Here is a 12,261-nt window from a genome sequence, read left to right as displayed (position 1 = left end):
ACATGGGGATGATGGGAGGGCAGGAGGGAGCATATGTAGAACAAGTGGAGGAATAGGACATAATGAGAGGGTGGATTGGCAGCAACATGTAGTACCTTCCACACTTACAAGTATAGTGCTTGATGCCAGATTACCATAACTAAACTGGAACAAAAATACAGACTGTAACCTTCTCTAAAGGTCATGATAGTGACAGACATCCAATCCAAATAAGGACAAATGTTGAAAGATAGATGAGAGCCTATGGCAGAAAGGGGTTGATCCAAAACCCACTTGCACTGTATTATGTGTTATTTTAATGCACACATTTGCAACATGAGGTAACAAGAACAGTCTACAATTCGATCCATTTCATGCAGAGCAAGGAGAATCTGGAGAGCCCTCCAGCTGATTCTTAGTACACTAGCAGTCAGAGAACATCAACAGGCTGGGTACTTCCTACTATTCCCAAGGCACTTTTATTGTCGTTAAACATAATTTCTGATCTTCAACTCTGCTCAGTTGAGCCATGCCTCTGTCCAGGATCTTTTGAATTTAAAGCCATTAAGGTAAGGCTCCTGTTGCAGATCCTACCCACAGGCGTTGAGCTGTCCAAGCCTTTCTCTCCACCCATTACCCTAAAAAGCTTCAAATGTGCATTTCCTTGACTTCCTTGATTGTTTTATTGGCCATATGCCCTGCATTGTTTTGAATGATGAGTGCTACTGTTTATTATTGATGTATGAGTCTTCTATATATCACTGGCTGGGCTCATTTTTTTTTGGTTATACTTTGCAACCTGTAACTTTTACTGTGCAGAAACTTAGACGACTCAGGGCCACGTTCACACTCTATAGTGGGAGGAGGGAATATGAATGAGTACTTGATTTCAGTATTCCAAATTCAAAGTTTGTAATAATATTTTTGGTTTGGTACCTTATGTAGCATCTGTCATATTGAAATAGTTTCTAGTTAACAGGTTTGCGGCATTTGTTGTGGGCGGTAACCCTTGTATTCGAGTGTATAACGACTTCCTTTATTTTTGGGAGGAGATATCGTGCTTGTCTTATCCTTACAAAAAAAAGAAAAATCCAAATTTTTACTTCAGAATTGCTGAAACAAAAGCCTGACAAATTTGATAAAAAATTAAGCATATGATTGGAGCATAAAATTAATTAATTGATCTGAGAAAATCACATAGAATCGATGTATTTGCAGTTGCAACTTTGAGAACAAATGATGAGCTTGGAAAATCGATGTATAAATGCCCTGAGCTAGAGATGTCAAAAATGCATCCATTGCAGTTTTAAATCAAACAATAGTTCCAAAATATCGAATCCGCAGTACCAGGAGACAGACTGTGGTGCCAGAGGCACATCCTATGGTGCTCCTCGCGGGCTTCAGTGGGGCCTGTCCATTTCTGCTAATGCTCTTGATAGGTGCCACAGAGACAGGTGTGATGCTGCCATCCAGGACATCCCTTCCCACTTTCCTTTAGAGGCTCCCCAGCACTTCAGCACTCCAAACTCCAGGCGCAAAAGGCATTTAATTGAGACCGCCTTGCTAAATACTGTATTTTGAGTTGAGTTCTTTGTGCAACATCATCTTTTTTTCTCTTGTCAAACCTGTGACTTTTCAGATAAACTGAAAGCAGGAAGGTGCCCATTGGCTGCTGCACATTGCCCCGAGCGTGGCCGCGATACGTGCTGCGTGGACGATGACTGCCCGAATAAGCAGAAGTGCTGCCTCATCATATGTGGAAAGAAGTGTTCGAATCCGTTGATAGGTAACTTCACCAGGGAGCAAGGGGCACCATTGTCAGCTTTGTTGATGGCGTTGTCAGGTGGAGCCTTTGGTACTGACATTAAGTACGTTGGTTACTTAACGTAATGTATGGTGATAGCGTCAGACTTACAACTAGCACCATGGAGAATGCCAAGATCACCGCCCCTGGCCAAGATCAATGGGGTCTAGGCCATGCGGTAGGACATGCTGGAGAACAATGGGTAAAAAAGGTGTCGCTTGTAATGAAAAGACTCTATCAGGTTGTGTAGTACAGTAGGTGATAATTACTCTTGACCTGTTAGGGAACATGTAATATCACCTCTGTTTAGTTGAGATCACGAGGCAAACTGATTAGAATGGAATTAAGGGCGGTGCTTTAATTTGATATAAATAAAGCATCAGATTCAAATAATAACAATGATAACAATAGCCCTGGTAAAATAATTATAATTGGAACATTGGAATGTTGAGAGCTCCATTGAAGACAGTGAAGTGACTCCGGGCTTATAACGGCTGGTATAACCCTTCTGCTTCAACATTCCAAAGATTGTCTTTCTATTTCTCCCTTTTTAATTTCGAGCATTCTACCTGCAGTGGGTGGGATGTTCTAAAAGCCTTATCGCCCTTCTACCTCGGGCTATACCAGTTGTCAAAGGCATGTTCCCTTGTTATAGGCCTTCAACAACAGGTATAGCCCTGGGCAGCGGAGGTAGAAGAACTTACATTTATAATGGTAGCTATCCCCACAATGTACGCTATAGTACAACAGTTGGGTTATAAATGAGTTTCTGCATAAAAAGTAACTTTTGTAGGAGTCATGTAGTTCCTAAAGCTTCATGAAAAGGATCTAATTTACTATTATGCTTCCCATGGAATTAATAATTCCCATTTAATCTGCATAGTGTCTGGTCTTCAGAAAAACAGTATGGCCATAAGTTAAGCTCAATTGCACAACTGGTTACTACCTCACTTAGACACTCATCATGCAGTTCAGACGCATATCCTGTGCATGGACCATTGGAGAACCGTGCCATGTGCTTAGGGCTGCAAAGCACCATTTTTAAAATGAAAAGAAGTGTTAAAACAGTAAATAAAGGAAAAGGATTTGATTTGCTCTGGTATTTATTGTAATTTCATTGGAATGAAGAGGTCCCCAGGATGCGGTAGTCAACAGAGTACCACACACTTGAGTCTTGAACATTGCGAGAGGCTGTTCTAGCCACCTTTCTCATTTACAGGCTGCCATCTGTGTTCTGTTACTTGGACAAGTGGTCTAGTGTCAGTCCTGGACACACTAAGCAGGGAGACACTTGGCACTTACTATCACTGTTTGTGGTTGCTCTCTCAATCGTTTTTCTTGCTGGGCCTACAGTCATCTTGGTAGATCTTTCAGTCCTTTTCTACTTAGTCGCCACTTATAGCTCTTCTTCAGAGGATCCTATTTGTCCCATGCTCCACTGAACACTGATCTGGGGCCCTGTGGACTCCCTTTGTCTAAAAACAAAGGGGCAGATTTATGAACCACTTGCTCCACTTTTGCGTCACTTTTCCCATGTTAAAAGTGACGCAAAAGTGGCGCAAGGGGCTCATAAATCTGCCCCAAAATGCCTTTGCTCTATGCTCCCTGTGGCACCTTGTTGTGGCCATTCATTCAGGGTGCTTTGCAAAGTGCAATCTGTGTGGTGCACCATCATCTGTGTGAACCTAGTGTTCCTACTGTTGATGCCACTTTCGATTCGGTCACTGACTGACAACATACTTTTGATCTTTACGTGCGCATCTGTCATCGCCTTACTGCCCTGAAATCACTTTGCAGGGATAGATGGTCAGGATCTTCAGTGACTTTTCGGGGGCGGCGACAGAGTGCCCTAAGCACTTCTATCTGCATGCTCAATGTTTTCCTGATACTTTTCATCTACTCTTTGGAGAGCAGTGGCACTCCTTTGACTCTCCCAGTGATGTGCCGAAGTTCTTGATTCTGAGAGGTTACTACCCCAGTGAAGCTGTGCTATTGGGAAGTTCATATGGGAACTGATGAATTATCTGAGCACAGCAGGAATGCACAATGTGATCTCCTCTGAGCCCACTGTATCTAGAGTGGGTTGACCAAACCTAGGGTGTTTCAAGCAGTCACTGGGTTCTGACTGTGAGATGTCAGATGCGATATCATGCTTTTCAATCTCCCTCCATTGAGGGCCAGGGCCACTGGATAATTGTATCACTTGTGATGTGTATATTCTATATAATAATGAGGTATTTTATTGTTGGGGTTGGGAGCAGGGACTCTAGCTGTGGTATTTGGCATCTGCGAATATTTACCCTAGATCTCCTCTTCAATGACATCCTAAAGGTTTGTGGGGCCCCAGGCAAGATATATTTTGGGGCTCTGGGTACAATTTACTGCGCTGCATTTCTCAAGTGGGATAAAGCATTTCAGGGCCATATTTATTAATAATGGCCCCCTGATGCACACTACCCCTGCACTGGTGCACAAACAGATTGCCTCAAGCCATGTGCAACCTTTGCACTGTTGTGCAGAACTGTGTGTACTGCCTAGCATTAGATTTGTAGTAGAAGTATACTCTTCCATTGCAAAACCTTATGCCTAGACACATTCTTAAATATTCCAAACATTGTGTGTGTGCTGTTCGTTACATATGTGGAACGTTTGGAGAAATTAAAACGTTTCTCCATATTAGAGCCTACAACAAGGAAGTGTAACGTTTCTGACGCAAAGCCAGATCTGGCTATCTTGGTAGATGGGGCTTTGCGTAAAAGAATGTGTGTGACTCTACTAATTAGGTAAAGTCTCCTTGACGCAAAGTGGCACAAAGCAGAGCAAAATGATATTTCCGCTGGAAAAAAGGTCTCCTTCCCAGTGCAACATAGCTTTTGCACTAGTCAGTAGATTCGCCTGCAAGGGTGTATGATGCTCTGCTTCAATTTGCTTGACTTTTCGCTGTGAAAAGTCTTGGAAAACCTGGCCCTAAGTTTCTGCTAAGCATGCTCATCTCTCAAATTAGTAAATGTAGCTTCATTTTATGAGTAATGTTATTATGGTAGGAATGTTGACTGTCCCACTCACTTTACCAGGGGGCCCTTAGAAGGTGGGCCCTTAGCAATTGCCCACTTTGTCCATGCCTTAAAATGTTTCTGCCCCTCATACATATTACTTTATGTGGCATGTTAGTACCCATTCTGCGGTATCTACAGTGCCATTTGAGAACCAACAAAATTGGGTAGCTTAGCATGGCTATGTTTACTTTTGTTTTAAAGCCAGTGCCATACGAGGTGCCACATTAATTGTTGATATTTGCCCCTCTTGCAATGTATCACGTTTGATTAATTTGATAACCCACGGTCTTATTATTGATGGCCTCACTGCATTCATAATAAGCCTGATCATTCTTGTTTTCAATGCCCATTATGGACTCTCCTCTCCTGCTCTTTGGCATGCTGGGCAAAACTAACTTCAGCTGACCTTTTATTGCCTTTCTTCATTCACACTTAGACCTGATCCTATGATTCTATGCACTACTAGCATGTGGCGCATAAATAAATATTTCTGGTCATTTTTCAATCATGAAGTTGCTATGGTTGCTAACACCTACAGTGTAATGGAAGGTTTGCTCGATCATCTCGCGTAGGACGTGAACCGATGTGCAAACTGTGAAAGGGATGAGTAGGTCTGGGTTATGGCTCTTTCTTTAACTCTAAGGGAAGATTCGTAACCTTACTGATTGTGAAACACTTCCCCTTGGGTAGTGTTAGCACCTATGATTATTTATTGTGATTTTCCATCTGTTTCTGTGACCCTCTTTGTGTGTACTAGCAACCTCAGTGGTTGTTTGGCCTGCTGGTGGACATAACTAATTTTTTCACTTTTTCTCCCCCTTTTTATCTCTCTATCCTTCATGGTTGGTGTCTTGAATGTCATAGTGGATCCGTGTATAGACAGGAAATTGCAAGCCATGGGCCGAGACCCAACGTTTGCAAGGACTCTTACTGCCTTGACTAGTTACCTGCGTTATGGGGGTATAAGGCACCTCCTCATGCTAACAAGGAAATATTTCACATTTTACACACATCCTTGAGCTTTAGCTGGACACATGGCGTCTTCCCTACCGGTTGATGTACTAGTAACTAAGTGTGATATTTTGTTTACCATTGTTCCGCATCATACTACCTTACTTTTGGAGGTGCACCTTTCTGAGTCCTCTAATAGCCTGCCTTGCTGGTGACTCAAAATCACCTTTCTCCATCAAAGGGAATTTGTAGTGAGCATTATGAGGGATAAAATGGAGTGCTGACTGTCCTGAGGTCTCCTTACACCCTTTAGGGAAGTTTTGAAAATTGTGGTGCATAGCTCATGCATGGTATATTGATCAGTGAAACTGATACAATACATGTAAAAGGAACCAGTATTGATTACTGATATTGACGCCCTAGAGCACAAACATAAGCAAATAGGATCTCCAAGAACCATGGGCAAATTAGGAAAGGTACCGGATCCTTTGGAAGGAGGTTATCATAATCAGGACTGAGAGGTACTGCAATTTTACAAAGTCCCATCAGTCCTTTTTTGAAGAGGGTTAGAAGTCATCAAGTTACCTGGCTTACTCTATTCAATGCAAACCTTACTCCAATCTGATTGGAAGTGAACACCGCAGGCTCGATCCTGAATACCACCCTAAGGGTTACTAATGATTTGAATATTTGTATGAATCTTTCAGATCAAAGGCAGACCAAACCTATTCTCATGTGGCAATAGTTCTGTTAGTCATTACTCATTGCACAGTTTCCCTGTTAAAGATTATACACATTGTTTTGCCAAGTGGAAGAAATAATAGGTTACACCCAAACATTTGATGAAAGATAAAACATTGGGGCACAACAGTATACCCCTTGATTTTCATCATTGCTTCTCAACCTGAAATTAGAGGGTTTTTTATCGCTATCATGTCCTATTCCTCTTTACCACTTTTCTCATAACTGTGTAAGGACATGCAGCTGGGTGGGGCCTATGACACAATTCTACTCCTGAATGCTCATCTAAAGCTATTTTCCAAATGGTTGGCTTCATATTTAGAAATAGTGCTAAGGATACAAGTGACCAGACAGTCTTCATTCGGGATTGCTACTCATCAGATAGTATGCAGTGGCTCCCATTTAGGATCCTCAGGTGCAGTCCCAGCTGGTGCAATTCAGCTGAGAGGTATTTTGGTTGGGTCAACAAGGACCTTATGGACTCAACGTATCCACTAGACCTCACAGGTCCTTTAGAGGTGATGGGCATGCTATTCTGCAAATACAAGTACCCTAAGGAATAGGTTCTCAGGCAAGACCACCTCCTCCCCTTTGTTGTTTATGGTGGGAAGACAGATAATAAAAAATATCACTTTACAATGATGACGCCTTATTGTATTTGTAGCAAGTTGGGTCTGTACCTACTATACCAAAAAGAGGAATAGTGTGCACAGAGTCCAGGGAGTCCCCAAAGGCAGAGGTTAAAGTAGATAATACCTTACTTTTAATCAAGTGGTAGCTGGGCTGAGCAGTTAGGCTTATCAGAGGATAGTGTGAATGCATTTGTTGTATGCACTCATACAAGGCAGGAACACACAGTCAGTGACTGACTCAAGGCCAATGTTTGTAAAAAAGTTTTAAAAATATGTTACTTTACTTACTTTAATATCTAGGAACCAAGCTTAACTCAGTTACAAGTAAGTATTTTTTAATTGCAATACTTTCAGATTACTGGCTATAGGTTGGCATAGTATCGATCAAAACTTTGCATGTGCAAGAAATACTTTCGAGCTTGTCAATCAGTAACACTGGGTACTTGAAACAGGTAGACAGTCGGATTCAACATTTGGAAGGAAATGCAATCCTAAGGAAAAAAAGGCAGGGTTATGCATCAGCAGGTAAGTACACAACCTACTTTTCCAGTCTCCAGGTGTTTATACCGGTACTGGGCAAGGGTCAGTTTTAAAGGAGGTTCTGTACTACCAGTGGCACTGGGGCGGCCAGGTGCAGGGTTTTCCATGCCAAAGTCTAGCCAATTGAAACTGGGGGCACCTGAAGAGGTGCAGGGTTCAGTATCTATGCCATGGTGGTTGATACCGGCAATGATGGTGGCTCTTGTGGTCCGCGGAGAGTAATAGAGGTGAATGGGAGTCAGTAGACTGCCAACCCTGGTACGTCATGGTTGTCAGTGTGTCACTAGAGATTGAAGTAAGGAACTACCAGATCAGCGGCCACGGGTATGGAGATGCGCAGGGTATGGAAGAGTTATGTCCACATTGGACCGTCATAGAGAGGCTGCGGTCTTGCAGGCGGGGCAGGAGGAGGCTGACAGGGCCACTTGCAGAAGCGTACAGGCTCTCGGGAATGGAGCTGTGAACAGCTGGGGTCGTTGGGCCGAGACGATCCCTCTAGGTCATAGAAGCCGTACAGCTGCAGTGCTTTCTTCTGGCAGGGTATAGTCACGTCGACATAAGTGTCGGTCCTCTTCTGCTGCAGTCTTGGATTTCCTTTGCAGTATTGAGTCGTGTCGGCACAAGTTTTGATCCTAATCTACTGAAGGCGGTTCTTGGCGATTTAGTGAAGGCGGAAAGGCCTCCATGGGTTCCTGGAGGCCTTGCAGGGTGTCTGGAAGGAATTATAGGTCCAGTTGTCGATTCGGTTACAGGTGGCGGGTTTCTTGAAGAGTTCTGTCTGTAGCGGTTCAGTTCCTGGTCAGGCTGTGGTTTTCTTCCGTCTTCTTCTGTGGTCCATCAAATTTGAGGAACAAGTTCCAGGGGAGCCATTAAATACTAAATGTAAGGGTGTTACTGTGGTTGGAGGGTAGTAGCCAATGGCTACTGTCCCCTAATGTGACTACAACTACACCCTTTGGGTGCCTCCTCCTTATGGGGAGAGGGCACATACCTGTTCCTATTAGGCCTAATTCTCCAATTCAAGATGGGGAATTTCTAAGAGAGGGCCTACCTCAACTCCTGGCAATCCTATGGGTGTGCCAGGCTAAGGTGGATACTCCTACTCTGCTTACTAATTTTTCCACCTGTCCTGCTACCAAAACAGTGGGGTCTGGACAGGAGGGTGACATCTCCACTATTTGGAGCTGCCCAAATCATCACATTACAAGGTGAGAGCCTTTGAGGCCTTTGAGGCTCACCGTCAAGTGTTGCTGTTCCTGCCAGGGGGAGGAGTGAAGCACCTACACACGGAGCAGGCTGTGTTTCTGACCACCGAGAGCACAAAGGCTCTCACCCCATGACGTCAGAAACCTTTCTGATGGTGGCTGGCTGGCAGGCACCAGTCAGCCAATACTAGAGGTTGGTCTTTTTCTAGGGGGTATCTAAGGTAGGGGCATAGTGCTCAGGCAGCTAAGCTCTCACCCGTGGTATGGTGCACCCTGCCTTAGGGCTGTGAGGGCTGCTAGAGGGGTGACTTATCCATGCCATAGGCAGGGTTAGTTGGCATGGCAACTCTTCACTTTGGCCTACAGCAAAACACGCAGCCTGCAAAGGCAGTGTCTGTGTGTTAAGGTGGGGGGTCTCTGAGGGTGACATAATACATGCTGCAGCCCTAGGAGGCCTTCTCTGATCGCAAGGATACCTTTTACAACGGACTTACATGTGACCCAGAGATTTGCCAATTGTGGGAACAAAGTTACCATTTTGGGAAAGAACACAGGCCCTGTGAACCTGATTGGCAGGGACCCAGGGCACACTCAGCCAATTTAGCATCAGTTATCTAGCAAAATGTTAGGGAGTAACCATGCAAAAAGAGGCACTTTCCCACAGTATTTAACTGACCTTGACATCTCAATCCCACACAGTCTGTGGTTGTTGGAAGAATGTGGATCCTTATCAGGTCATACAGTCAACTCTGACAAATACAAAGTCATGCTACTCAAATATATAATAGTAGTAATAAAAAATATGTTATTAGGAACATACAACCTCATGCATCAAGCAAAAATCCAGTCGGTAAAATACCGAATCGCTAAAAACACCCGTTAGCGAATCAAAAAACCCGATTTCCAATGCATGAACCCAAAATGTGAGCCAATAACGAATCGCCCAAAAAATCCGGTAAAATACCGAATCGCAAATAACCAAAATGCAAAATTACCGAATCGCTAAATACCGATTTAGCAGATACCGAAATCACTATTAGCTCCCGGAAAGTGCCAATGGCAAATAACGAATCGCACCCCAATGCAACAACAGTCGCAAATACCGAAAATCCCAAAAATCGCTATTTTGCTTGAGTTAAATAAGGGGAATCAGAACCTGGAGGTAAAGTTAAAAAAAAGTCATGTGAATAAAAAAAAACACTTTCAACATGTGCAACTGATTGTGCCAATCCTCAAACCCTTAAATGTGGCCCAGGAGACCCTGTTGGCTACCACAAAATGGCAGCCCTCTACGTGCTTGCAAGGAGGATGCGTATCAATGCGGCAGGACAGCGCAGGAGAAGGGTCCAGGAGAGAGTTTTCAGATTGCGCATCACCTTGCTCGGGCAGAATGAGGACGAGGTGTACGAGAAGTATCGACTCAATCGTGCCATGATCATGCGCCTCATTGCAGACCTGGAACCATTACTGCAGCACCATACACACCAGACCAATGCAATCCCTGCGCACGTCCAGGTCCTATGCAGCCTGCACCTACTGGCCTCAGGAAGTTTCCAGGGGGTAATTGCGGTAGCCGGAGGCGTATCGCAAAGCGCACTCTCACGCTTCTTCAAGAAATTCCTAGATGCCATGCTGACAATGCTACACACCCACATCAGCTTCCCCACAACCCCACAGCAGTTGGACTGCAACAAACAGGCATTCTACCAGGTGGCACAATTCCCCCATGTAATTGGATGCATCGACTGTACGCATATCCCCATATGTCCACCCGCAGCAAATGAGTACATATTCCGGAACCGCAAGTCCTACCACTCAATCAACGTGCAGGTTGTGTGCGATGCCAATCACATCATAACGGACCTAGTGGCACAATTCCCGGGGAGCACACACGACTCCTACATATCCCGCCACAGTGGAATCCACAGGCGTCTAATCAACTGAGAATTTGGAGAGGGACTCCTGCTTGGTACGTACAAATTACGCTTCCCCACACCAACACCACACATGTATGGACATCACCAATGCTAAGTCTTTGCTTCTATCTTCTAGGTGACAGTGCTTACGCCCTGCGTGAATATATACTCACCCCATACATCAATCCAGCAACCCCACAGGAACAACGCTACAACGCAGCACACATAAGCACTAGGAATGTCATAGAGAGGACATTTGGGATTCTGAAGAGTCGCTTTAGAATCCTACATAAGACTGGCGGCGCCTTGCTATACAAACCTGAAACCTGCTGCCGGATTATTGCTGTATGTGCAATGCTGCACAACATTGCGACCAGAAGGGGGATACCCATAGAGGTTGACAGGAATGACCACCACCGGAATGACCAACCACCCGCCCAACACCGACAGGCACACGTCCCTAACACAGCAGAGGGCCACAGGAGGCGGACATACATCATGCAACATCATTTCTGAATCAGGTGAGAATGAAACATTACAAGTTTGTTTGGGGTGCAACTGTTTAATGCACAGTAGCACTGCGGTATGTGCAACAAAACAAGCAATGGAAATAATGCTCCACAGGAAAAAAGTAAAATCAAATGTGCGTTAAAGTCACGCCTGTGCAGACTCAGAAAGGGGAGGTCCATGGTTGCCCCACCATGGTCCGGCATGTCTGTGTATCTGTCTAGTGGCGCTTGCCACGTACCCCAAGCCTCCGCTCAGGTGTCTCCAATGCCTCACCACGGCCTGTCCCCGTGGAGGCCCGCGAACTGCGGCGCCTGGTGCTGGCCTCTGCCAGTGACACGCTGCTGACACTGGAGGCAGCCTCACTGGCGTCATCCCCTCCCAAAGCAGCAGCACTGCATGTGCTGCTCTGTAGGTGTTCAACAGCAGTGGTCATCTGCCCTAGTGCCTTGGCAACATCCCCGCAGAAGTGCCCAAGGTCCACCTGCAAGGACACAGAGCGGCGTGCCAACACTGCGGTACTGTTGCTGTGACGTGTGATCGCCTTTGTAGCGGCGGCGGAACGCACCAATTGCTGTCGGTGCCTCCTCTTCTCGCACTCATGGCCCTCCCTCATGGCACGGGTGAGCTCATGGATGTCTTCCCTGAGGTGAGCATTGCCCTCTGCCACCACAGTGGTCATGTCCCTAACCGCCGTGCTCATGTCCGTAACCGCCGCAGTCATGGCACGCATTTCTCTAGCAAGGCGCACGATATTGCAGCTAATGTTTGCCATGTGTCGTCCCTGCAGGCGCTGTACACGCAGCATCCTCTCCTCGATGGCAGAAGTGTGTGGGAGATCCAGGTCGCCTGAGGAGACGGAACTTGGCCGAGCCCTGCGCCGCTGTGTGAGTCTTGCGTGTCCAGGTGGTGCATCAGGTGGTGTGATGG

At 45.4% G+C, this 12,261-nt stretch overlaps 1 protein-coding gene across 1 annotated transcript in view; it reads left to right on the top strand.

Annotated features, from left to right (window-relative positions):
* The window catches only part of LOC146822224 (antileukoproteinase-like), a 371,091-nt gene that overhangs the window by 333,215 nt on the left and 25,615 nt on the right, over nucleotides 1–12,261 (top strand). The window contains exon 3 of the mRNA XM_085609438.1: nucleotides 1,619–1,765. Coding sequence (XP_085465564.1) covers nucleotides 1,619–1,765 — 147 coding nt within the window. The remainder of the gene's footprint in view (nucleotides 1–1,618; nucleotides 1,766–12,261) is intronic.

This window comes from Triturus cristatus, chromosome 6 (assembly GCF_964204655.1).
Source record: "Triturus cristatus chromosome 6, aTriCri1.1, whole genome shotgun sequence".
Lineage (NCBI taxonomy): Eukaryota > Metazoa > Chordata > Amphibia > Caudata > Salamandridae > Triturus > Triturus cristatus.
Note: the sequence above shows the minus strand (reverse complement) of the source record. Positions and strands in the feature narration are given on the sequence as shown.